The sequence below is a fragment of the Canis aureus genome, chromosome 30, assembly GCF_053574225.1.
Source record: "Canis aureus isolate CA01 chromosome 30, VMU_Caureus_v.1.0, whole genome shotgun sequence".
Classification (NCBI taxonomy): domain Eukaryota; kingdom Metazoa; phylum Chordata; class Mammalia; order Carnivora; family Canidae; genus Canis; species Canis aureus.
The window spans coordinates 36,121,229-36,147,549 of record NC_135640.1 but is presented as its reverse complement, the minus strand read 5'-3'; the positions used below and the strand labels follow the sequence as shown (position 1 = coordinate 36,147,549).

Genomic DNA, 26,321 nt, shown 5'->3' with positions numbered 1-26,321 from the left:
ACATTAACTTTTCCCACATGATTACATAAGAATGAAGCTGAACAGTATATACGAGAATAAGACATAAGCCCTCCCTTGTACTTGGCATTCCTCAAGAATGGTCAACATGTTTATTACTGTTTATACAAAACAAACGACATATAGCAACTTACGTGGCCTCCACACAGGGGTGTAACCGTGATATTATAGAACTATGCTGACGTTGAAACAGAAGTGGCCAGAAGATGTATATTTTAATGGCATCACAATAATCTTGCAGGACAGAAACTGGTTTACTACACCACATATTACAGATGTCAAATTCTTAATTAAGAAAAAGTTTTGAATTAATATTTTATGCCTCATTTTGGAATAAATCAACACTGTTAATAGAGAAAAGGTTACAATGGATACGGAAAGGTAAATAGGAAGGGGATGAGCAAAATAGATGAAGAGGACTAAGAGGTAAAACTTCCACTTATGAAAAACTACATCATGGGGATGTAAAGTTCGGACAGCATAGGGAATATAGTCAGTAACACAATAACTTTGTACAGTAACATATAACTACACTTATGGTAAGCATTTCATTTACATGTATAAATGCCAATCACTCTGTTGTACACCTGAAACTACTATAATATTGCATATTAACTATACTTCAATTAAAAATACATAAATCAAAAAATAAAAAATAAAAATGAAAACTATGTAGGACTCTTACATTGATGTGAATGGATGAACTTCCCACAACAATCTCTCAACAAATTAAAATACCAATGTAAAAAATAATAATAATAAATAAAATAAAAAATACCAATGTACTCACCTAAGTTTCTCTCACTTTGGGTAAAATCTTTATACTGCATACCCTAAACAAAAAAAAATTCTTTTTATTTTTTCTAGTGAAATGCAAAAGTAGTTTTCAATTTTTAATGTAAGGACTATCAGTACTAAACTAATAAACTTTTGAGTGCACATTTACTTATATACTTTGATTATATCTTCAACCGGTGAATCTTTAGGCTTTTTTCCCAAGTGTTTCCCCCAGGGGTCTGCATCTACAGCTGTCTCTTGAGAGCCTTTCTAATCTCCAGTCAGAAAACCATCTTTCCCCATCACTCATTCTCTGGTACTGCACATTCTTGTTGTTAAGTCACTGCTTCCTTTCCCTTATGAAATCGAATTTGTACCTCCCTGTGAAAAGTTTTGTAGCACAAAAACATCTTTACTCCCATAACTCTAAATCAAAAAACCTTTAAAAAGTAGACATTAAGTCCTCAGCATAATAAAAATAAAAGATCTGTACTATGAATAGTAATGGGTGTAGTTTTAACTAGATTTCTTGGGGTGATAATTTTACAACATATACACATCTTAAGTCATTATGTTGTATGCCAGAAACTAATACAATCTCACATTAATCTCTCAAAATAATAGGCCTTAAGACACAGCATTAAAACAAAAGAGCAACAAATCTCACCACCCCATCGCAGTAAAGTTGAGTCACACGAACATAATCATTGGACATAAATTCAGGAGCAAAGACACAACCGTCCACATAAGGGCAATCTTCTGACAAAGCATCATCTGCTATAGTGAAATCTCCCAGGGCAAAATCATCCATGCTGTACCATCCTAAGGAAACAACATAAACCCAAATCAGTACTTAAATCATTCGAGAAAATATGAGAAGCAGTTTTCCTGGCTTATATGGTTTATTAGAAAAATCCTTCGAACTTAGGCCTCCCCAAAAAATCAGTAAGAACACTGAGCTCTGGAAGATTCTCATCCTCAGCTACTGTTTGCCCAACTCTCTTCAAATATCAGTTTAATCTCTTTTTTTCCCTTAGGATCACACAGTCACCATCTCTACTCTGAACTTACTTGTTTACATGTCTCCTTTAGATGGAAGATAATTAAGGGTATCTTACTCACTTTTGTATGTGCCCAGCACATGGTAAAACCCTTGAATAATTGCTGAATGAACAAAAGACATCTTTCCATTGCTGCCCTTTTACCCCATCTGCTTTTATTGCATCCTGTGAAATATGCCATTTCACCACACACAAACTGCCATATTCTCAACCCCCTGGCCAGAAGTGAATCCTGACTCCACTGAGAAAATGGTTTATCTGCTGCTCATATTCTCCTATCCGTCCATCTATGTGTGTTCCTGTCTTGGGCAAAGGGGCAGAGTTGAAGTGGTACAGGGCAAGCTCATCAATCTCCTAACTCCCCAGAGCCACATCCAGACTTCCATCCTCCTAACAATTGCTGCATCTGGCACTCTTACAACTGCAACACACAGCACTGCTAGATTGCAAAGGTGGGCAAAAAACCTCATATTATCAACAGCCTCGTATTATCAAACATATCATCTGTGTTTTGAAAAGGATTATTTCAATGGGGGAAAATGGAAATTAGGGCTGGAGTTTCAGACTAAGGCTTCTTTCTGGAATAAAGTTCAATAATAAAGATTTATAGCTATCAGAGAACAGCTACAAAACCTAAACATCACTGAAAAATGCAGCATGGCAGCACTTCTAACTCTTGCCCAAGTAATGGCCGCCTTTTCATATCATCACTAGAACCACATCAACACCATTTCTTAGACCTTTCCATTTCACCACTATTATCCGGCTATTGTTAGGACAAACCAAGTTTCTTTTTTCCTAAGCAAGACCACCATCAGTCCTTAAAATACAAATATGTTTCTTTAATTCTTCTTAGGTCCAATTTGCTGTATGAAAACCTCACAGTATGAGAACAATAACAATCTTCCTAGCTAACTATTTGTCACACATTGTACCAATTATTTTTATATACATTATCTCGTTCATCCTCACAGCAATTCTCAGGTCCAATCATCATCACCTGCAGGGTACAGCTGGGAAGCATTGAGTAAAATTCAGTAATTTGCTCAAGCTCATCAAGCTAGAAGGATTCAAACATAGGTCCTCTGATTCCACAGTCTCTCTCACTCTATTTCACCACATCTACCTTTCCTTGTCATTGCCACCTACTTAGTTCTCACTTGTTGTCCTGTTCAAGAACACTGGCTATTAGTTGAGTGTTCCCCTCTCTCTTCCAAACTCTCAACATCCCAGCCACATCAAGGCCCATGAAGACAATCCCTTCAAGACCCCAGCCTCCTGTTCACCTCCTTGATTAAAATGATCTTCACTGCCCAGGACACCCAGGCTCTTCCTTCCCAAGGCTACATCTCAGATCATGGTGCAGGTCTAAACCAGTTTTTAAATCTTTAACTCTGATTAGCTCCTTTGACCACAACCAAGAGTCATATAGCTCTTGTGTCCCTTTATCTCCTACACAGTCTTCATCTTCATCACGAATTGTTCCTCCCTTCTCTCCCATTCAAATCTTCCATTCTCATTCACTTTTGGCTTTCTGCAAATGGGTTTCCACCTCTGCCATTCAAGGGAAACTGCTTACAATGAGGTCATTAGTGACCTTCTACAATAGACTGGTTATCAGGTCTGGAACCTGACCTGTTCTGGATGAGCAATATTTCCAGAATTTAGGGAATTTAACTCCAAAAGTGAAAAAAAAAAAACAGACACTTTAGGACCCAAGTGTGGCATGTAAAATGGAACACATGCTCTCTGGGAAATAAATACACTTTTAAACTCATTCGCTTTACATTTTGTGTGTGTATGTGTATACATATATATCCTCACAGCAATATACATATATATATAAATATATATACATATACACACAAAAAGAACAAAAAACTCTGTCACAGCCTACACATCACCATTGTGGCATGGATTACAATATAGTTAATGTGCTCATACACAGCAGACTAAGCCGCTGTGACATCAAGCTGGTCATTCACAGCCTGGCTGACTTCAGTGATAGCACACCCTATACCAACTACACTATAATTAGACACTGATATGATTATTTTCTATTTTGTTTTAATCAACAAGGTGACTGGCACAGAGGTTAATTAAGAGCATGGACTCTGGAACCAGACTGCGTGGGACTGAATCATGGCTCCCCCATTTCCTGAATGTGTGATCTTGGGCAAGTTACTTAACCTCTCTGTATTTCAGTTCTCATGTATCAAATGCAAGAGCAATACTACCTACCTGATTAACCAGTTAACACATTTGTAGTGCTTAGAACAGTACATGCCATATAGGAAATGCTAGAAATATCAGCTATCATTAACATTAATATTAGAGGAGTATTTCTAAAAATCCACTGTTTGGATGCTTCCAGCTAAATGGTCTGCCTTAATGCTAAGTCCAAAGAGCACTTTTCAGCTTACAACTTACTTGACGCTGTTGACCACTTCCTCCTCCTCAGAACTCTTCATTTGGACTCCAAAGACCATCTTCTCCTGGTTCTCCTCCTATTCTTCTGGCTGCTTTTCCTCAGTCTCCATGGGCTCTTCTTCTCCATTCCCCGCCACCCAAATGTTAACTCTCTTTTCTTTTCAGGCTTACTCTCTCCTCGGTGACCTTATCCACCACACCCATGGCTTAAAACAGCACTTTCTGAACTTCCATTATTTGCATAGCTTCACCATGATTTTTACCATTTCCACATAACATATGTATTTTTATTTACCAGTATTTCTCTTTTATTGGGCTCACTTGGCCTACATGATATCCATGACATCATAGGTTTGATGTACAACTTACGTTTTTCATACACATTAAATTCTTAACTATTAAAAAATCTACGTGCCACTTTAAATATCTCATATTTCATTGTAGCAAACAATGGCTACACACGCCCAAATGCTGAATCTCTAATTTCTCCAAGATTTGTTGCATCTCTATAGTCCCTGTCAACATGTTATTGAATCTTAAGATGTCTCACAAGCCTCTCGGATTAAGTTCAAAAATGAACTTATCTTTTTCCTCAAAAACAAAAAGATGAAACCAAGTTCTTTCCTCTTTCCTCTGTGTTAGCAGTCAGTTGCTCTACATGCCACCTAGTTAACCAGAGTAGCTCCCTGGGATTCAATCTAGGCTCCGCAGTCTTTTTCAACATTCCTATTCACCTGACCACAAAGCCCTGTCATTTTCATCCACCAAAGAAACCTAAAATAGGCACACGTACACCTCTTCCTGCCAGTGACACTGCCTTAATTGTTTCATTTTTTCTCCTCTGAACTAACTGAACAAGCAGCTTTCTAGCTGGTGACTTGCCTTTGACTCTGGCACCCTCTAAAACTCTGATAACATTTCAGTGCTTAAAAGTCATTCAGTAGCTTCCCTTCATCTTCAGAATAAGGTTCAAACTCCCATCCATAGCATGTAAGGCTTTTGTAATCCTGTTCCTGCTTTTATTTTCAGTCACTTCATGACATGCAACTTAGAAGCCATTCATACTCAACTGCTTCTGATTCATGAACCTTATTCTGCAACCACCTGTTTACCAATCCTTAATACTTAATTCTGGGATGCATTTCTCACTACTACCAAGTTTCTGCATCTCTTCTCTGTAAGCCCAGAGTACCCTGTCCATATCTCTTTGACAGCAGTTCTCACACTGGTCATCACTGGTTTATCTTTGTTAAGCCCAGAGGATACACTGTGCCCTACTCACCTTGATTCCCTAGCTCAGTGTTTCCCAAATCTTTTATTCACACTCCCCAAATTTCTACGTTTAAATAAATAAACGTTTTCTAACGTTGCAAAATCCACCCCACCACCTATGCTACTGTTATTCAATATTTTTTCTTGAGACTAACTCAACTTCTAACTTAGATGTAAATTCATTTTAATAGAAAATTTGGTATCACAATAAATCTTACACTTGGTAGGACGCGTTTGTTTGTTTTTTTCCTAATACAAACTCAAGTAAACACACTGCTAAAATTAAACATTAATGTAAAGGACTTCTAATCCCAACAGTTACAAAGAACTAATGGGGGACTCTCATTGCAAAACAAAGTAGGTTCTAGATTTTAAAAATTTATAATTTTGCTGAGCTCATAGCTCATAGAAATAGGGAACATTTAAAGCCACCCTTTCCTCCCCAAAAGGAATAAACCTCTAGCTAAAAACTAAAGCTGACAGTCAAGAGCTACAAACAGTAATGCCAAGAGCAATATTGGACACTGAGCTCTGGGCCAGAAGCAAAGTGAGGAAACTGAGCCATGCAAACTCCCTGGCTTCCAATGGAAGCCGATACAAATCAGGAGGAAAGCACAAATCAAACTCTCAAGATGCTTCAGGGAAAGATCAATCAAATAGGAGTTCATAACCAAAGATCATCAAGCAAAGGAGGTGACAACCCACCATGAGGGAGAGACAACAGAAAGAACGGCAATGAATTTAGACCCCTAAAGACATCAGACTTTGGATTGACTGCCATATACAGCCTACAGAATACCCATAGATTCAGAAAAAAGAGCAAGCAACATAAGACTATAAAAGACTTGGGAATCTAAAAAAAGAAGTGGAACTTCTGGAAATAAAAAATATAACTGTTAAAAGTAAAAGGAAAAAATAGATTCAGTAAAAGAAGATTAAGCACAGATGAAGAGAAATTATGAACTACAAGATGTGCCTAATGAAATCACCTAGCACTGGAAATTCTGGTAAAGAAACAAGGAAATGAAAACTAAGAAAGATGAAAAGTAATTGATCTGCCAACAATTCAACACATGTACATCCAATTAAACTTCCAGAAGAAGAAAATAGATAAAATCAAAGCGAGATAAAATAATATTTATTACAAGGCTCAGAATCTCTGGACTTAATGAAAGACAAAATTCAAAATCAAGAAACACGTGTATTCAAGAGGATAAATAAAAAGATATCTCCAGCAGACTTAGAAAGGAAATGACATAGGACCAAAAATAGAAAATTTAATGCAACCAGAAGAAAAAGAATATTTTCTTCCAAGTAAAAAAAAATAAAACTGGCAAGAGGCTTTGAATGTAGAATATCTTTCCCATGTGGACAGAAAATAATCTATCAACCTAGATAGACCTATATACCCAATGAAACTATCTCTCAAGAACAAGGGTAAGATGAAAAAAAAATTTTTTTTGAGAGAGAAAAAAAATACACATGCGCACAAGCAGAGGGAGAGGGAGCAGACTCCCCACTAAGCATGGAACCCAACTCGGGGCTCTATCCCAGGGCCCTGAGATGATGACCTGACCCAAAGTCAAATGCTTAATTGACTTAAGCCACCCAGGCACTGTGGAAAGTAGTTTTAGATAAAAATTGAGCTATCAATAGATTTGAATTAATTTCTAAAAAAAAAATACTAATTAAAACACAAACTAGCTGACTAGATTAAAAGAAAAGCCCTGTAATATATTTTTTATAACAGACACCTACAATTTAAGGACATTAAAAAAAAAATGACAGTAAAATAAGAGAAAAGGGTATTCCAGGTGTATTACCATCCAAACGAAGGTGGGACAGACTAAATAGATGCTAAGACAGAAAGCAAAATTAGGCATGGAGAGGATCACAGCATAATAGAAAAGGTTCAATCTATGAGGAAAATAATGTTAAATGTAACTAATCAAAGTCTCAAAATACATCAAAAAAAGTTAAGAAAAAAGTCAAGAAAAAGAGATGACTGCAACACATCTCTCTCGATAACAAGTGAAACAGAAATTAATAAAGACAGTCTAAAGCATATAATTTACAACCTTGATCTAACAGATATATAACAATTAGAGAATATATGTCACAAGTACACACTGAAAAGTTATAATTCACTATGTACAGGGCCAGAAGTCCAGGGCAAGCAAATATTTTTTAAAAGATAAAATACATACTATATTCTCTGATAACACAATCTAGAAATGAATAATAGAAATAAATGTTAGTGTAGATACATTTAGAAACTAAAAAACATGTTTCAAAGGAAAGTTTAAAACATGTAAGTCAAAGAAATCAAAATGAAAAATTTTAAAAGTACTTAGATTTGACAATAAAAACACTATAAATTAAACAATGTTAGATAAATCAAAATAAATTTTAAGCAAGTTTACAGCCTAATAACTTCCTTACACTAGGAAATAACAATGGCTGAAAATTAATGAGTTGAGAATGCAATTTAAGTTAGAAAAATCACATAAGGGTAAGTCCAAACACAGAAAAAGAGGTAAGTAAAAGAAAAAGAATCAATGAACTAAAACACAAAAATGTAACAGAATTAGGCCAAAAATTAATCACTTGCCTAGATTACTAAACTAGACTTTTGACAAAATTAATAAAGAAAAAAGAAAAGTCACACACAAATAATATTCAAAACGAGAAAGGGAACATTAACAATAGATAAAGCAGAAATTTAAAAAGTAATTAAGAAAATACCATGAACTTGATGACGACTTAAAATTTTTGTTGAAAAGACAAATTGCTTAAACTTACCAAATTAAAAAGAAACAAAATCTGTAGTCCTATTACTATTCAACTGCTAATCACTACTAAATTATTAACAATTTACAATCCATCTACAAAGAAAACATTAGATCCAAATGATCTTAGAGGTAAATTCCAACCTCTAATCACTTTTAAGAAACAAATCACTAATGCAAACTCCCAGGGAACAACAACAAAAAGAACTATTCTCTGATTAGTATAAGGTCAGTGTAACCTTAATGCCAAAATCAGACAAAATTGTCAATAAAGAAAAATGACAGATGATTTCACTCAGATACAAAAATCCTACATAAAATATTAGCAAATTCATTCCAGTAGTTCATGAAAAGACAATTCACTAAAATCAACTTGGGTTTATCTTAGTAAAGAACACAAAAGAGAATTAAGAATTTTAAAATATATTAATTGAAACCCATTTCATTTAATAAATTAAAAAAGAAAACCACAAAATATTGAGTTTTTCTATCCCATGTAGAAAAGCATGTGACAAAATTGCAAAGACTCCCCTAATTAATAACACATTTTTAATGGGGAAACATTCCTTTTAAAATCAGGAATGAGACATGTATACCTACTATAATCACTTCTAACAACGATAATCATTTCTATTGAACACAGATGTAAAAGTATGCCATCATATTAAGACCAGAAAAAAAATTTGAAGGGAAAATAATTGAAAGGAAGAACCAAGTGTCAATATTTGCAATGATACAATTATTCACACAGAACTCAAAAGAATTACAGAAATTCTATTAGAAATAATGAAAGTTTTTCAAGTGATGGCTAAAGATTAATATAAAAATCCATTAAATTTCTATTTAGCTAACAATAAAGTGAGAAAATAGAATCTTAAAAAATAACACCATTTATAAAAGCAACAAAACTAGAAACATCAGAATCAACATTTTAAAACTGTTGGATCTGTATGGAGAAAATCATAAAACCACATTAAAAGACATTAAAAACCTAAATAAATGAAATACATACCATGTTCTCAGACAGGAACGCTCAAAATCTTAAAGATTTCAATTCTCCCTCATATTGATTCAATAATTCCAATTAATTCCCAAAGAGTTTTTCACATCATGTGATAAGTTGATTCTTAAAACAAGAACAAAGGTCCAAGAACATCTGAGACTCAAGACCTCCTGCCCCCAATAGCAAGATTTCTGGTAAAGCTAAAGGATTAATCATGAAAGCGTGATCTAACACAGAGACAGTGAAGGAGACAAGTGGCACAAAAAGGGGTCAGAAACAAAACCATGCTGGTAAACAGAGGGCCAATTCCATGCATCGTATGAGACAGCTGCAGCCACAGGGAGGAAAAAAATGAATGTGGATCACTGCCTCACTTGTACACAAAAATCAATACCAGATGAATTATGAATTTAAATGTGAAAGACATCATTTTAAAACTTCTAAAAAGAAACACAGGAGAATGTCTTTATAATTCCAAAGCGAGGTAAAGTCTCCAATTAGATTACATGAAAATTAAGAACTTCTGTTCACCAAAACACACCATAAGAAATAAAAAGACAAGCCATGAACTGGAAGAAGATATTTACAGTGCATACAATCAATAAAAGATCAGTGTTACCAGTTTATTAGTTTTAAAAGACAACCCAAGAGAAAAATGGGTAAAAGATGACCAGATATTTCACAAAAGAGAAAGAGTTCATAAACATCTGAAAAGATGTTCAAACTCATTAACAAAGAAATGCAAATTAAAATCACAATGACACATTCTTTCATATCCATTTGGTTGGCAAATATCAAGATATCTGAGGATACGTGTTGAAGTAGATATGACTCAGCTATAACTCTTATACACTGCTTATCAAAGTATATAAATTGACAAAACTGCTGGCCAAAATACAGGGTGGTACAATCACTTCAGAAAACCATTTGGTAAAGTTGAACATTCATACCCCATAACCCAGGGATTTGACTTCTAGCAAATAGCTTACCATCGCAGTATTCCAACTTTCTTTACTCACAAACCACTAAAAATGTTTTAAATCATGTTCACACTAAGATGACATCTAAAAGTGTTCAGCCCAAGTTTAAATAATTGCAAATGATGAATTTCTTGGGACATTTAAAAAAAACTGACATATCATTGGCCTAAACTGTTATAGCATAGAATTGATCAAAAATTACTATATACACCGATAATTAGACATAAAATGTGAAATGTATTGCAAATGTCACTCTTGAGACGGGAAGCACCTGGATTAGAAAAAGCTTTCTCTAACACTATATACATATATGACTTACATATATATATATATGATTTGTTTATATATCAGACCTGCAATATATTTAATTATATATGTAACATACAATATGTTTACTTATATACTGAATATAGGATTTTGAATTACCTCTTTGTTTTCCATGGAGTTTTTCTGCTTGGGACAATGCCTTAGAAATACTCCATATGGACAAGTGGTATGCCTTCCTTATCTTAAGGTAGAAGTGCTACTAGGAAAGGTAAGGTGGAAAGTAGAACGGGAGGCCTCTAACACAGGCCTCGGGCATTATCAATTTTAAGAAAGAGTACACAGTAAAAATTGATTCAATAATATTACTCTCCCCCAAGTACTCCCTAGAAATATCATTACCCCGTTGGGGGTCATATATCAGGATGAAAATTAAGAGAAATTCTTATAACTGTGTACCAGAAGATAGGTACAAGAATCTTCATAATAGCAAAACCTAGAAATAGCCAAACCGTCAAGAAGAACTGTATACACTGTGTTATATTCATCTGTGGAATATTACACAGCAGTGAAAATTAATGACTTGTATCTCTACTCAATATCAGTGACTCTGAGAAACATTGAGCTTATGAAATAAGCAAGTCTTAGAAAACTGTATCCAGAATTCCTTTTTTTTAAATCTCAAACAATAGAAACCATAAAATACATTGTTGAGGGATATACACATATCTGACAAAATCATTTTTAAAAAGCAAGGAATGACAGACAATTCAGGATAGTCACTCTGGAGGTGAGCACATATAATACTGGTCATTTTGATTCTTGGATTGAGTGGTGTATTGATTGGTGTTCATTTTACTGTTTTGCTTCACAACCTGCATATACGTCACATATAATTTTTTATTTTTGTTACATGTGGTTTGACTGTACCAAATATTACATTAAAGAAGAAAAAAGGATTTTTCAAAACCATTCATCATATTTTTAAAATTACATCACCTCAACTGCCACTAGAGAGGTACATAAAACATACTATGGAAATTACTATCTTTACATCAACCATAGGTGCAAAATAAATTTTTACTGGATTTAATCTTATGAAGACCACTTGAGATAAAGACTGAGCCAGTTAGCTGTGAGAGATGAACCCATCTGACACATAGCTAGAGCAAAAGCCAAGGTGGCTACAAGCAAATTTAGCCATAAGCTAAAGTTATAAGGAAGCTGGTCAGTATAGCAGAGACAAAAAAAGTAAAAGTCTAGTAACATAAAATATTAGCAAGGATGTGAGGAAATGGGTGTCCTCACTCAATACCAGTGAGAGTGAAAATTAGTACAATCATTCTGAGAGCTTCTGTGATATTTAGTTAAGTTGAAGATGCACATATTCTACTATCCAGCAACTCTATGAGGTGTTATCTCCTAGATACACCTTTCAAATGTGTGCGCAAGCAGACAAGTACAAAGGTGTTTCCTGCAGGATTGTTTTTAGAGTCGAAAACCAGAAACAACTTCAAAGTCCATCAATTGGGAAATGGATAAAGTATGGTATATTCATACAATTGAATTCTACACCAGCAATTAAAATGAATGAACCAGAGATCACACAATTAACCAATTTATTTGTATATAAATCCCCAAATTTGATGCTGATCAAAAAAAGCAAGTTGCAAAAAGATTTAATATCATTTAATACCATTCAGATTTAAAACACATACCACTGCATATTGTTTATGGATTCACTGTGAACCAACTCTAGAATACGCAAGGGAATGATACGCACAAATCTGAAGACGGTGGCTACCTCTAGAGAAGGAGGGGCAGGTACTCGGAGCGCCTCCAGTATCTGCAATTTTATCTCTTAAAATAAAAAAGGATCTGAAGCAAATTTGGCAAAATAATTACATTTGCAAATCTGAGTCGTGGGTTGGTTAGATTCCCCCCTTTGTATCGTATATGAGAAATACTCCAGAAATTAAAAAGAAAAAAAAAAGGGAAATTAGGCAAAGGTAAGAAAATTGATCAAATGAACAGAAAGAAATAATAGCAAAACACAGCCTTCGAGCGCAGAGCACGAGCCTTTGAGCAAGCAGCAGCGTAGGAGGTGGATCTTTAATCGATCCCAGAGGTTTCTTTCCCTGTGTATCCTTGTAACAAACCCCATTTCCCTTAGGATAAAATGCCCATTTCTTGCAATAAAAAAAAAAAAAAAAGTCCTAACTAGAGCTGTGACTATGAGAAAACTGCTGCCAAGGGAGGAGTAAAAATCTGCACGATGTCTACTGAGTGCCCTCGCCAGGATGTTGGGCAGAATCGAGAGAGGGAATTTATGCGAACGCCATCAAACGCTAGACGAACCCGTGATGCATTATACCAAGGACGCCCAGGCACAGCGACAATGCATTTGCCCAACTGGCGTGTACGTGTGTGTATTTTGCAAAAGGCGTCTTTGCAACTGAAGGGCTCTGGGCGTCTACGGCGCTTCTGGAAAAAGCACTCTGCACCGTCACCAGCCAAAATTCACCTACGCTTTGGCTCCATTTCTGGCCCTGGACTCCCCCCCCCCCAATTTCGTCCCCAGGAAAAGCTGGCTGCACAAGCCACACTCGATGTCGTCAACACTCCCGCCGCCGTCTCCCCCTTCCCACCCTCGTCGGGGGCGGGCGGAGGGAGGGAGGGAGGGAGAGAGGATGCTCCCAGGAGGAAGGAGGGGGGAGCGCTGGGTTGGTTTTCCCACCACCCCCACCTCCCACCTCCAGGTCCCCTCCCTGGGAGAGAAGCCGCCCCCGGGCCTCGACTGCGGTTGTCACCAACACGGGGGGCGCAGACGGGAGGCACACGAGCGTTCAGGAACGCGCACGAGGGAAGGCAGACCCCGGTTCAGGGCCCAGGCACGGGGGTGGGGGATGCTCTAGGACGGGGTCCGGACTGCAGAAGGCGCAGTCCCCGGAATGGGGAGGAGGAGGGGGGCGGGGCGCGGACACGCAGAGGGCGCCCCCCCCCCACGAGCTCGAGGCGCCCCCGCCGCGACCCAGAACGGGCGCGACACAAAGGAAGCCACACGCAGGCGCGTGCCCGCAGCCCGGCCCCGGCCCCCGAGGCCTGCAGGGGTGTCGCCCTCCCGACGAGAGCGCGGGCGGCGGGGCAGGGGGACGCGCGCACAAAGGGGCCACTCCCACCCTCACCCCGGGGCGGCGGGGGGGGTCCGAGCTCGCCGAAGGGGGCCGTGAGACAAAGGGGACACACCCCCTGGGTCCGACAGGAGCGGCCACACCCCCAGCGCCCCCGCACCCCGACCCACGCAGACACACCGCGGGCACCACAGCGAGCGACACCCACACTCACCACACACCCACGGAGGGGGTGTGCAGGGCCCCTCTCCCCGGGCATCTCGGCTGCAGCGCGACAAGGTGACACATCCGGGAGCCCCGCCGCGCGCCAGATGTGCACTCACCGGGGCCCGCCGCCCGCGAGCCTCGGACGCGGGCCGCCGCCGACGCCGCCGCCTCGGGCCCTCCACGTCAGCCGGCGGGCGGGCGGGAGCGGGCGGCGGCGCGGGCGGCAGGCGCGTCACGTGGGCAGCGCGCAGGCGCAGGCGCAGGCCGCCGCCCCGCCCCCTCCGCGGCCGCGAGCCCAGCGATCCGCCGGACGAGGGTCGCGCTGCGCCTGCGCCTGCGCCGGGGTCGCCCGGCCTTTCCTTCGGCTTTCCCCTCTCGCCCCCGCCGAGGCTCCTCGGAAGGCGCCTGCGCAGGGGACTGGGCGCGGAGGCGGCCGAGCTGTCGGGAGGGGCTTGCGTGGGCGCTTCCAACACCCCAGGTCGAGGGCCTGCCCCCCCACACCTCTACCCTAGAATGAGAAACGGAAGCCCCCCGGGGGAGCAGGTCCGGGTCCCGGCCGTGCTGTGCCCTCTCTGCAGGGAGGCGAAGCCTGCGGGGCGGGGGCGGGGGCGGGGGCGGGAGCGGCGCGCGGCCCTCCCCTCCTCTCCCCTCTCCTCCCCTCCCTTCTTCTCCCCTCCTCTCCCCTGCTCTCCTGTCCACTCCCCTCCTCTTCCCTCTCCTCCTCTCTCCTCCCCTCCTCTGCTCTCCTGTCCCCTCCCCTCCTGTCCCCTCCTCTGCTCTCCTGTCCCCATCCCGTCCCCTCCTCTCCTGTTCCCTCTCCTCCCCTCCCGTCCCATCCCCTCCCCTCCCCTCCCCTCCCCTCCCCTCCCCTCCCCTCCCCTCCCCTCCTCTCCCCTCCCCTTCCCTCCCCTCCCCTCCCCTCCCCTCCCCTCCTCTCCCTTCCCTCCCCTCCCCTCCTCTCCCCTCCCCTCCCCTCCTCTCCCCTCCTCTCCTCTCCCCTCCCTTCCCCTCCCCTCCTCTCCTCTCCCCTCCCCTCCTCTCCTCTCCCCTCCCCTCCTCTCCTCTCCCCTCCCCTCCTCTCCTCTCCCCTCCCCTCCTCTCCTCTCCCCTCTGCCGCAGGGAGCCGCGCCCGCCCAGTCCGTGCTGGAGATGTGCGTGCAGGGGCCAGCGTAGCCTGCTTTAGTCTGGGGGTGGGGGCGGGAAGCTGCGGAGGCTGTGCCCCTAGCAAAGCGATGAGGCTGCAACAGACCAGTGTGAGGAGGGGGAGTAAATCATTGATGATGATTGTGTTTCCTTCCCACAGATTGTCTAAAGCCACAGGGAAAATGGTGGAAAATTCACCGTCGCCATTGCCAGAAAGAGCGATTTATGGCTTTGTTCTTTTCTTAAGCTCCCAATTTGGCTTCAGTAAGTACTTCCCTGATGGATGGCCAGTGCCTTTTTGTTCTTGTGTTCAACGGCAAGGATATTACTGCATTTGTTCTTAGAATGTGCACATAGTGACCTGTGATTCTTTTCTACCCCTATGTCTCTTTTTTAAGAAAACCTGAAGGGAATTTGCACTTGGTGTTTGATATGTCCGACACTAGCGTAAATAATGTCAATAAATATTTATACAGCACCAGACAGGATCGCAAAGTAGGTAGTACCCGGTCCCTGTGGTCATAGTTTTCTGGACAAGACCAGTAAATCTACAATTAGTGTGAAAAGAGCCATGGGAACCCAGTATAGAGACCTGAAATCCGACTGGGAAATCAGGGTGAGGTTTTTCCCCAGCAATAAGAAGAAAGGTGTGGGAAGGTTTTGAATGACAGGTTTAGAGTGAGTAAGTTGGTGCAGGTGCAGCCTCTGGGAGCCAGGAAGTGAAGAGAATTATAGGCTGGAGAAGCTATGTGCACTTTACTTTGCTAGATCTGGCTTAGTTCTTGGAAGATCCTATTTTCCAATAAGGAAAACTGATGCTTACTGAGACAGTAATGTGCCCAGGATCGCACAGCAGGCCCCAGGTCTCTCCTCGAAAGGATGTAGGAATTATAAGGAAAACAGGAGAAAGATTGAGTGTCCCCATCCAACTTTTTGGAATTTTGTGGAATACAAGGGAGGTGAGGGATTGTAGTATTTCTGAACTCTGACTGCATCGGTACAGCCAGCCATGCTGTTGGCAAGGGTAGTGTATAGACTAAAGAAGTTGTGACTCGAGTTCAAATCCTGACTCCTCCAGGGACTAGCTGTGTCACCCGGGACCATTTGTCTAAGCTCTTCAACCTTTAGATTCTTCATCTTAAAAGGATGGTGATAAAATTCTGTAGGTTGCCTTTTAGTTTCATTGATTGTTTCCTTCCCTATAGAAGTAGAAGCTTTTCATCTTGATGACATCCCAATAGTTTATTTTGGCTTTTGTTTCCCTTGCCTCGGGAGACATACCTAGTAAGAAGTGGTTATGGCCCACAACCAAAAATTAATGCTGCAAATTCTTGAGTGCTTACTACTCGCCACTGTTATAGGCAAAGGAGGAGCAAAATATTCAAAAATTTCCTGCTCTCAGAGGGTTTTCATTCTAGTAGGGGGAGATAGCCAATGAACAAATTAAATAAGTAATACAAATAGGATGTCAGATGATAACATGTACCATGGGGAAAAATTAAGAAAGGAGGATAAGAAATGGGAGGAGGTTGCTGTTTTATATACAGCAGTCTGGAAATGCCTCACTAAGAGATAAGATTTCAGCACAGACATGAAAAGTGGGAGTTAGCCATGGGGCAATCTGAGGAAAGAATCACCCAGACAGAGAATAGCCAGTACAGAAGCCTTTAGAAGAGCATGCCTGTGGGTTCACGGAACAGGTGCAGGTCAGTGAGGTTGAAGCCTGAGAAAGTGAGGCAAAAGTAATAGGATAGAGAAGTCAGAGGCCATACCTGGCAATTCTGATAAAACTAGGTAGTGGGTGCAGGAGGATTACACAATTCTCTGTACGTTTAAATATTTACTGAACTAAAAACAAGGCAATTTTCTCAGGCTGCTCAACCCACTATAACAAAATGTCATAGACTGGGAGGCTTAAACAGTAGACATTTATTTTTCAAGGTTCTGGAAGCTAGGAAGTACAAGATCAGGGTACCAGCAGGTTGGGTTCTTGGTGAAGGCCCTCTTCCTGGCTTGCAGACAGCCACCCTCTTGCTGTGTCCTCACAGAGTGGAGGGAGAGTGAACAGAAGCCCTGGTCTCTTATTTTCCTTTAACGGCACTAATCCCATTATGGGACCCCACCCTCATGATTTTGGGAGGTAGTTAGGTTTAGGGATTCGAGCTTCAATGTATGAATTTGGGGAACATGCACACATCCGGTCCATAACAGTAATTACGGATTTTGATGATAGCATTGAAGGAAATAAAGGGAAATGATAGGGAGTAAAGAGAGTGTGGTGGGTGGGACACAATTGGAATAGCAAGTGAGGGGGAACACCTCATTTAAGAAGGTGATGGTTGACTAAGACATGATGGAAGAGAAGGAGCCATCCATTAAAAGAGTGAAAGGAAGAACATTCCAGGCAGACAGCACTCACTATTAAGTGGCCTTGAGACATTGTCTGGAGCTGGTGCATGGGGCACCAGGACTGGACATTGGAGAGGTGGGCAGGACATTTAAGTTCTTGCAAGCCCTGGCAAGGAGTTTGGATTTTATTCTAAAGGTATCTAATTTATTCTAAGAGTTTGAGCAGACAAGCAGTCTGGTCAGATTTATATTTCTGGAAGATCACTTATTGCTGTGTAGAGGAGTGCTCAGGTACTCTGTGTCCTCAGGCTTGAATTTTTTTTTTTTTTTTTTTTTTTTGTAAGAGAGAACAGAGTAGGGGCAGAGGGAAAGAGAGAATCTTAAGCAGACTCCTCAACCAGCATGGAGCTGATCCCACCATCCTGAGGTCACGACCTGAGCCAAAACCAAGAGTCAGATGCTTAAACAGCTAAGCCACCCAGGTGCCCCATGGCTTGAAGTTTGTAGACATCCACTCTAAAAACCTAGGAGTTGTTCTTCACTTGCACTTTTTCTTCTCCTCCTAACTCATCCGCTCCTGCCACATCTGGTGGGGCTTCTTACTGCCTCTGCTCTTCCACAGATACATCCTGCACACAATCATCACAGCTCTCGGGATGCCTGGGTGGCTCAGTGGTTGACCATCTGCTTTCAGCTCAGGTCATGGTCCCTGGGGTCCCAGGATTGAGTCCCATGTCGGGCTCCCTGCATGGGGCCTGCTTCTCCCTCTGCCTGTGTCTCTGCCTCTCTCTCTGTCTCTCATGAATAAATAAATAAAATCTTTAAAAAAAATTATTACAGCTCTCTCTCTGGATCATGGCAGGAAACACCATTTTCTCCTATTTACTTTCTTCCTCATCAGTAGGCCCCAACCATATACCTTTTTAATCTGGCTGATCCCCTGACTCCTCTGCTTAAAACCCCTGGTTGGGGTATGGATAGTCATTTCTCTTTGTAGTTTGCTATCTTAAAACAAGATAGTTTGTAGTTTAAAACAGACAAAATATCCAGTTCACTCCATTGCTTACAGCATAAAGTCCAAGTTCCTTGTACAATATATTTCATGATCTGGGATCTGTTCACATTTCCATCTTTATTTCTCAGCGCTCAGAGCCTTACACTTTATGCCGCATTCACTCTAAATGGCTTAAAGTTTCCCCAAGATGCATCATACTCCTCCTCACTTGCGTGTTTTTACTAATGCTCTTGCTATGCCTGTAAGTATAGTATGAACACACTGCTTAGGTTCACATTCCAGCGCAGTAACTTTTAGCTGTGAGATCTGAAGCAAGTTACTGAAATTCCCTGTGCCTTGATTTTTTTTCATTAATGGATTAGGGATAATAATACCATGCACCCTAGAGAGTTTGGAAAGGGTCAAGTGAGCTAATGCATGGGAAGTTCTTACCATCACATTTGATTCATTTCTGTCCTACACACTAGTTTGTGAGAATTGGGACTGTCTCTCTTATTTCTATATAGCCTTGACTTTTACATAGTGCCTAGCATATAGTAGATGTTGAATAAATGTTCATTCAGTCAATTAAGTAAAGTCAGTCACTTCCATTTATGATTTTATGTTATGCTTCCCTACTCTTTGTATTTCATTCATTTTAAAAGCTATCACAAGCTGCAACCCTGTCCCATGCCACCTTTTCTCTCTACTATCTAGTCACACCAATTCCCTCACCAGATCCTTTGTGTTCTCTCTGTGGATCATGGCAGGGATCACTGTTTTCTTGTATTTCCTTCCTTCCTTATCTTCAGGCCCCAGATGTATACATTTTTAACCTGGCTACTCCCCTACTGATTATTTAGGCCCTGGTTTAGTCATTTCCTCCAGGAAACCATTAACATCACCTCTATCAGCACTAGTGTGTGGGCTAGGTCGTTTTTGTTTTTTTGTTTTTTTTTTAATTTTTTTTAAAGATTTTATTTATTTATTTATTCATGAGAGACACACACAGAGAGAGGCAGAGACACCGGCAGAGGGAGAAGCAGGCTCCATGCAGGGAGTCCAACGTGGGACTCAATCCCGGGTCTCCAGGATCCCACCCTGGGCTGAAGGCGGCACTAAACCGCTGAGCCACCCAAGCTGCTCGGCTAAGGTCCTTCTTATGTGCTCTTATATCACCGTTTATTACGCATTAGCACTTACCACAATGTGGTGAAAATACCAATTTACTCGTCTCTATTCCCTCCCCTAGATTTTAAGCTCAGGAAGGGCAGAGCCATGTCTTTTGGGTTCACCGTTGTCTCTAATGCTCCCGATGTAGAATATGATTCCTTCAACATCATTGATATGGATAGTTTGAAATTTGTCTCTGCCCCTTACCTTGGGCAGATGCCGTGACATTTCTGAGATTTCATTTCATCTGTAAAAATGGCAAAAATGGCATACATATCCTAGGATTGTTTTAAGGATTGAATTAAATAATGCGTGTGAAATGCTTTGAAGTGTGCTTAGCCCACGGTGAGCGCTTGGGGGTTAGCTGTTGTTTTTACGTATTTACACCAATAAAAGGTGTCACAAAGACTGGGCTTGAGGGAAATAAGATTATATTCTGTAAGATGAGGTGGAATCATGAGGTGGATTGAAACAACAGTAGATAAATTCACCTTGGAGCAACCAGTGTCTATAGTCATTTCAATTTTGTGGGGATAAAGTGTTGAATGGCTGATATATATATATACACACACATACAATTGCTAGGTGCTACAAGTAACACAACAATTGCTATGACGTGATTTCTGCCCTTAAATTGCTTAACATACAATGTGAGAGTTAAGACATGTTTTAAAAAAAAAGACTAATGGGGGACACCTGGTGGCTCAGCGGATGAGCATCTGCCTTTGGCTCAGGGCATGATCCTGGAGTCCTGGGATTGAGTCCCACGTCAGGCTCCCTCATGGAGCCTGCTTCTCCCTCTGCCTGTGTCTCTGCCTCTCTCTCTCTCTTTCTCTGTCTCTCATGAATAAATAAATAAAATCTTTAAAAAAGAAAGAAAAGTCTAATGGGAAACGGAGTTGTTTAATGGGCGCAGAGTTTTGGATTTGCAAGATGGTGACATTTTTAGGCGTCCGTTTCACAGCAAGGCAAAACATACCACTTTATCACAGATATTATAAGAATGATGTAAGTAAGGAGCTAGGAGACTGAAAGGAAAGAAAATTCATTTCTGAGGTTATCAGGAAACCTTCAAAAAGGTTTTTGGTTTTTGTTAAAGATTCATTTATTTTAGAGAAAAAGAGCAAGAGAGCGTGTGTGAGTGAGACGGCCAGAGGGAGAGGAGGAAAGAGAATCATGAGTAGACTCTGGTGAGCGCAGAACCTGATGGGGGCTCCATCCCACAACCCTGAGATCATGACCAGAACCAAAATCAAGAATTAGATGCTTAACTGACTGAGCCACCAAGCACCCCAGGAGCTTATTGTTTTATCTGAACCTTGATAAATTAGATGCATGCCTTACTAACTTCTCTTTATTCTTGTGTTTGTTCCTTTCTGCAGTACTATATCTCGTGTGGGCTTTTATTCCTGAATCTTGGCTAAACTCCTTAGGCTTAACCTATTGGCCTCAAAAGTAAGTTTAATGTTTTTCTTAAATAAATCTATATTAATCCTGTTTTTAAGGATCATAATTTTTCCTTATGACTACCCTAATTTTAAATATTTATTCTTTTAAGATCTACAAATAGCCGTATAGAAGTGTAAAGCTTTCAAAGGTCATTATCTATACACCTCAAGATATAATTCAAGATAGTGAGGTGAACACATCATTTTCTCCATTTCCTCCCAACATCTTGCTAAGATAACACTATAGAAGAAAAATATTTAAGATATAAACCTACAGGAACACATAATGGGATAGCAGATAAGTATCAAAAGAATTCAAGGAAATGGATTGCAGACAGGTGAGAGGTAACTGACGGAGTTCCCACTTTTTCCATGGTGCTGTGGTAGAGAATGATATAGGACTGCAGTTTTTCATTACAGACCTTGTAGAACAATTTGACTATTTTATATACATGTATTACTTTAAAAAATCAAATTTAAAAAGCATTTTAACTTGGTGATGGACTCTTGAGAATGATGACTTTTTAGACAGTTACCTACTTTAATATTCTTTTGCAGATATTGGGCAGTTGCATTGCCCGTCTACCTCCTCATTATTATATTAATTGGTTATGTACTCTTATTTGGAATAAACATGATGAGTACCTCTCCACTCAACTCCATTCATACAATCACAGGTAAATGAATATCAAAGGGAGCTGCTGGAGAGGGGGCCGGGGAGGGAAGAGCAAGGTATTAGCAGTTTTATCAAGAAAAGCAACCAGGAATAGACTGCAGTAGGTGATAACACATCACCACACTAAAAAGAACCCAGGAGAAATAAATACAAAGTTATACCAGAGGAAATGTTTATGTGGCAGAAATAAATTCTGATGAATATGCTATTTACAGCAGCAATCAGCAGGTATATTTTTCCATAAAGACCACAAGTATATATATGTTCCTTAGCAACTGTGCCTGAGAAAAATATTTCATCCTAAACGGGCAGTGTTGATCAAAGAATAGCAAATAGGTCCATGCAGACCTTGTGCAGTAGAAGGATACGAGAGTGTGCATGTTCCTCAGGCTCTTTGTATACACCTGACCCCAATTATGGTAGATAGAAAAGCCACAGTGTGTTTTTGGAGGGTTTTTTTTTTAATTCCCCTAAGTCTAAAGATTAAAATAAATTAAATTCCTGACCTTGCTTAGATTCTAGGAAGTGAAGGGGGGTTTTTTGGAAGTGAAGTGTCTAAGTTGCTCGGTGTGGTTTTTTTTTCTTTTTTTCTTTTTTTTTAACTTTTCAACACCTTTTTTTCATTAGCCTATACAATGTATTTTGAAAACCAGTTATAGTATTTTTAGACTTCTTTCTGGTAAGCTAGTGTATTCCCTGCATTCTCACCTAGAATTACAGCAAATAGACAATTTGTGCAAAGAGGGGACATTGTTAAGTTTGCACAAATGTACCAAATGATTTAATAATGTGGGGGTATTGGGTTAAATATATTTTCTAAGCCTGGGTATAATTCTGTCCCTATGAGAAATGTGCAGATGGGACTTTATTTTTTTTTAAGATTTATTTATTTATTTATGATAGAGAGAGAAAGAGAGAGAGAGAGGCAGAGACACAGGAGGAGGGAGAAGCAGGCTCCATGCACCGGAAGCCCGATGTGGGATTTGATCCCGGGTCTCCAGGATCGTGCCCTGGGCCAAAGGCAGGCGCTAAACCGCTGAGCCACCCAGGGATCCCCACAGATGGGACTTTAATCATCATTGTGTAGTTGAATGAAATATTAATTTCTCAAACTAGTTAGAGATGCAGAAAGTACTCTCCTGATTTTCATTCTAATTGGGACATTTCTTCTAAAGAGAGAATTTAAGTAGCCTTTTAATTATGTTCAACATGGTATTTGTTATTATGCAGATGTTAGCCTAGTAAACTATGTGGTGGATCTCCATAAGGCACAGAAAGAATAGAAGAACTTGCTTGGGTAAACAGAACTTTTTGTCCTCTTCTTACAGATAACTATGCTAAAAATCAACAGCAGAAAAAATATCAAGAAGAGGCCATCCCAGCATTAAGGGATATTCCTATTAGTGAAGTAAACCAGATGTTCTTCCTTGCAACCAAAGAACATTATGCCAAAAACTAAATTGTATGTAGACTCACACTACACGCATTTAAGTTTTTGATGTAATGATTTTAACCATAATTATTTTGATTCTTACACACCATATTGAAATGTTAAAAACGGGATCCCTGGGTGGCGCAGCGGTTTAGCGCCTGCCTTTGGCCCAGGGCACGATCCTGGAGACCCGGGATCGAATCCCACATCGGGCTCCCGGTGCATGGAGCCTGCTTCTCCCTCTGTCTATGTCTCTGCCTCTCTCTCTCTCTCTCTCTCTCTCTCTCTCTCTGTGTGACTATCATAAATAAATAAAAAATTTAAAAAAAAGTAAGTTGCTTCTTTTAAACCAATTTTTTAAATATTAGTTATTAATGAACAGAATAAATAAAATACTGCATTACCATATAGCAGACTTTTTAAAAAATAAATATCAGTAAAAGCAAGAAGTCCCTCCAGAGAAGCGTTCATGTTGCAATTTTTAAATGGCAATTATGTCCTTCCTGCTGTTTTTTCTTAAAGGCCTAGAATTCAAACTCTTAGATTTGGGAGAAGGGTACGTTTAATTTGTGTGTTCTTGCCATCAGATTTGCGTCTCAGACAGAAAGAATCATTTGTTGAGTACTTAGCACATACCAGGTATTTTTCTAATTGTAGCAATGTTAAGATTCTTTCTTAAAGTGCTTAGGTGTTTTTTTGTTTTGTTTTTGTTTTTTTGTTTTTTAAAGATTTTGTTTATTCATGAAAGACACAGGGAGAGAGGCAGAGACACAGGCAGAGGGAGAAGCAGGCTCATGCAATGAACCCTGTGTGGGACTCGACCTCAGAACCCTGGGATCACCACCTGAGCCAAACATGAATGAATATCACACACATATGTTAGGGGAAAAAAATAGTCATAAAAGAATATATACTGTATGATTCCATTTATATGAAACTCGAAAGCAGGAAAAACTAACCTTTGGTGATAAATACACCATAGCAGTATTTACCAGGAAAGGCATGAGGGAACCTGCTGAGGGGTTAGTCTTGATCTGGGTTGTAGTAACTTGCCTATAACAGAAGCATAGCATTAATATCATGTAACTAGTGCTTTTTAACATTGAATTATATTTGGCATACAATATTATATTAATTTCAGGTGTATAAGGTAGCAGTTTGATATTTTTATGCATTACAAAAATGTTCACCACAATAGGATTAGTTGTCATCCGTCACCATGTAAAGGTACTACAGTATTATTGACTGTGACCAGAGAACAGCTGTTTCTTTGGAAGAATGAATAGTTAGCAGAGCAGTCCTCCCACCTTTGTGAGACTCTTGCCCGGTCCAGAATCATCCTTTTGTATTCCCCTCAGGCCAGTGATAGGCCTCCTAAGAAGGTTTTGAAAGGGGTCAGAAAAGGCCCTTAATTAACTCCAGTATCCCACCCACCTCAAGCCTCCTATTAACTTTTCATTGTTTCCCAACAACATTGTTTTTATAGCTCACAAGAGATTATGTCCATGTTTCTCAAATTATGGGATTCGATTCTTTCCAGGGCCTTGGTCAGTTTAGTGCAACGATTCTCACTATTTTTAAAAAATCTCAGGACTCCTTTGTACTCACAAAGAGTGTTTCCAAAGAGCTTTCATATATGTGGATATATTTAGAAACTAAAATAGGAATTTTAAAAATACTTGTTTGTAAATAATAAACCCATTACATTTTGATATATTTAAATAACATTTTATGAAAAATAACTATATTTCCTAAAATTTAGCTAGGCGAGTAGCATTATTTTACATTTTTGCAAATCTCTTTAAATGTCTGCCTTAATGGAAGACAGCTGGGTTCTCCTATCTGCTTCTGTATTCAATCCATTCCAATAGCACATGTCACAAAGCCTCTGGAAAACCACTGCACATTCGTGAGAGAATGAGAGCGGAAAAGAGAAATAGCACCTTAATGGTTTTATGAAATTGGTTTTGACCTCACAGACCCCCTGAAACAGAGTCTCCAGACTTCGCTTTGAGAACCACTGCTTAGTGGGCCTCAACTAGAGAAAGAGAGAGTGAGTGAGAGTGTGTATGTGTGTATGAACTAGCGTAGGATACAGTATTGTACTTGGTACGGATAAATATCTTGATTGAAGACCTGGCCACGTCAGATCCTTTCTAGTCCACCCCTTACTCCAGCTACTGATGCCCTTTGATCAGGTCAGCACAGGTGCCACTCAGCAGTGCACCCTGGAGAGAGGCGGCTCAACACCCAAAGGACCCCATGGAGCTCTCTGTGGCAGGCATCCATCCCCCATCAAAGCAGTTGTGAGCTTCATTTTCGTCAGCTCCCCGGAAGGTCTTGGGAGACTGAGCTGCAGTCACCATGGCAACGGTGACCTCAGCAACGCATGCCTGTATTGGCTCTTCAGTTTTGCTCCCTTGCTGCCCACTCACTCCTCCCCAGTGTCACTTCCCAAATAAACTGCCCACACACAGCTTTTGTCATAGGCTCTGCTTTCATGGGAAACCCAGCTGAGATGTTTTTATTTTGTAAAAAACTGAAAAAACTGTGCTTCGGTTACAGGGCCAGGATATGTAATGCATTTCCCTGCTGCATATTGTAATTAAGAAAAATGTTTGAAAAAAACACTGTGTTTTACAATAAGCCCAAGTAATAGTATAAAATACCCCCAAAATGTATGCAGTATAAACATTTTCCAGTCTTAAGAAAACCCCCTCCAGTAATTAGATTCTCAATAAGAATTTCATTATGGAAGTCCAAATATGAAACCACCTTAATGATAAGCCAAGAGAATTCAAATCCAAAATTCTTCCCTCCCTAATTTCTTGATTTTCCCTGTTTGAGCAGGATCTCAGTCAGGAGCCTAGGTTTTCCCCAGAAGCTGATGCCTAGGGTCTCATTTGAATAGGTGTCACTTCTTCAGCAAACTGATCCAACCCCAAACTTCTATGTCCCACTTTCTCAGGGAGTCAGTGGGACAACCAATATATAATATCAGCCCCATACCCACAGAACTTAGAAAACCTGAATAAATCCAGGCCTGGCACAGTTGTCCCAAACCCAGTACATTGGACAATAGAGATCCCCCTCCTAGCCAGTCGCTACAGTGCAGCCTGGATGGGATGTGGGAAAGGGGAGGCGGAAAAGAAGGGGCTCTTCTTGATTTGTCTT

General features: G+C 40.4%; 2 protein-coding genes across 10 annotated transcripts in view; one reads left to right on the top strand and one right to left on the bottom strand.

Moving 5' to 3' along the window:
• Window positions 1–14,137, bottom strand: part of TTC3 (tetratricopeptide repeat domain 3) — a 116,604-nt gene extending 102,467 nt beyond the window's left edge. For 2 of the 7 annotated variants that reach the window (XM_077879174.1, XM_077879178.1), the window contains exons 1-4: window positions 13,940–14,115; window positions 1,463–1,617; window positions 809–851; window positions 153–303 (exon numbers count right to left, since the gene is read on the bottom strand). In XM_077879174.1, the coding sequence (XP_077735300.1) occupies window positions 153–303; window positions 809–851; window positions 1,463–1,606 (338 nt within the window). In that variant the 5' untranslated portion in view covers window positions 1,607–1,617; window positions 13,940–14,115. Of the gene's footprint in view, window positions 1–152; window positions 304–808; window positions 852–1,462; window positions 1,618–4,286; window positions 4,658–13,933 lie in introns of those variants that run through there. The other 5 variants (XM_077879176.1, XM_077879175.1, XM_077879177.1 and 2 more) reach the window with 5 other exon arrangements.
• PIGP (phosphatidylinositol glycan anchor biosynthesis class P) lies at window positions 13,981–23,481 on the top strand. Of its 3 annotated transcripts, none has more exons than XM_077879185.1 (5): window positions 13,981–14,004; window positions 15,236–15,339; window positions 20,974–21,046; window positions 21,598–21,716; window positions 23,044–23,481. In XM_077879185.1, exons 2-5 carry the CDS (start codon window positions 15,258–15,260, stop codon window positions 23,172–23,174), a joined length of 405 nt encoding a protein of 134 aa, XP_077735311.1. In that variant the 5' UTR covers window positions 13,981–14,004; window positions 15,236–15,257; the 3' UTR covers window positions 23,175–23,481. The 3 variants fall into 3 exon arrangements, with proteins under 3 accessions (XP_077735311.1, XP_077735313.1, XP_077735312.1); XM_077879187.1 differs by lacking the exon at window positions 13,981–14,004 and adding an exon at window positions 14,228–14,410; XM_077879186.1 differs by lacking the exon at window positions 13,981–14,004 and adding an exon at window positions 14,958–15,083.
• The last annotated feature ends 2,840 nt before the right edge of the window (window positions 23,482–26,321 follow it).

Coding starts and splice junctions, on each gene's coding strand:
- PIGP (XM_077879185.1), top strand. CDS start 15,258: ATGGTGGAAAATTCACCGTCGCCATTGCCAGAAAGAGCGATTTATGGC. Junction 21,047..21,597: donor TTAACCTATTGGCCTCAAAA/GTAAGTTTAATG, acceptor ATTCTTTTGCAG/ATATTGGGCAGTTGCATTGC. Junction 21,717..23,043: donor CTCCATTCATACAATCACAG/GTAAATGAATAT, acceptor CTCTTCTTACAG/ATAACTATGCTAAAAATCAA.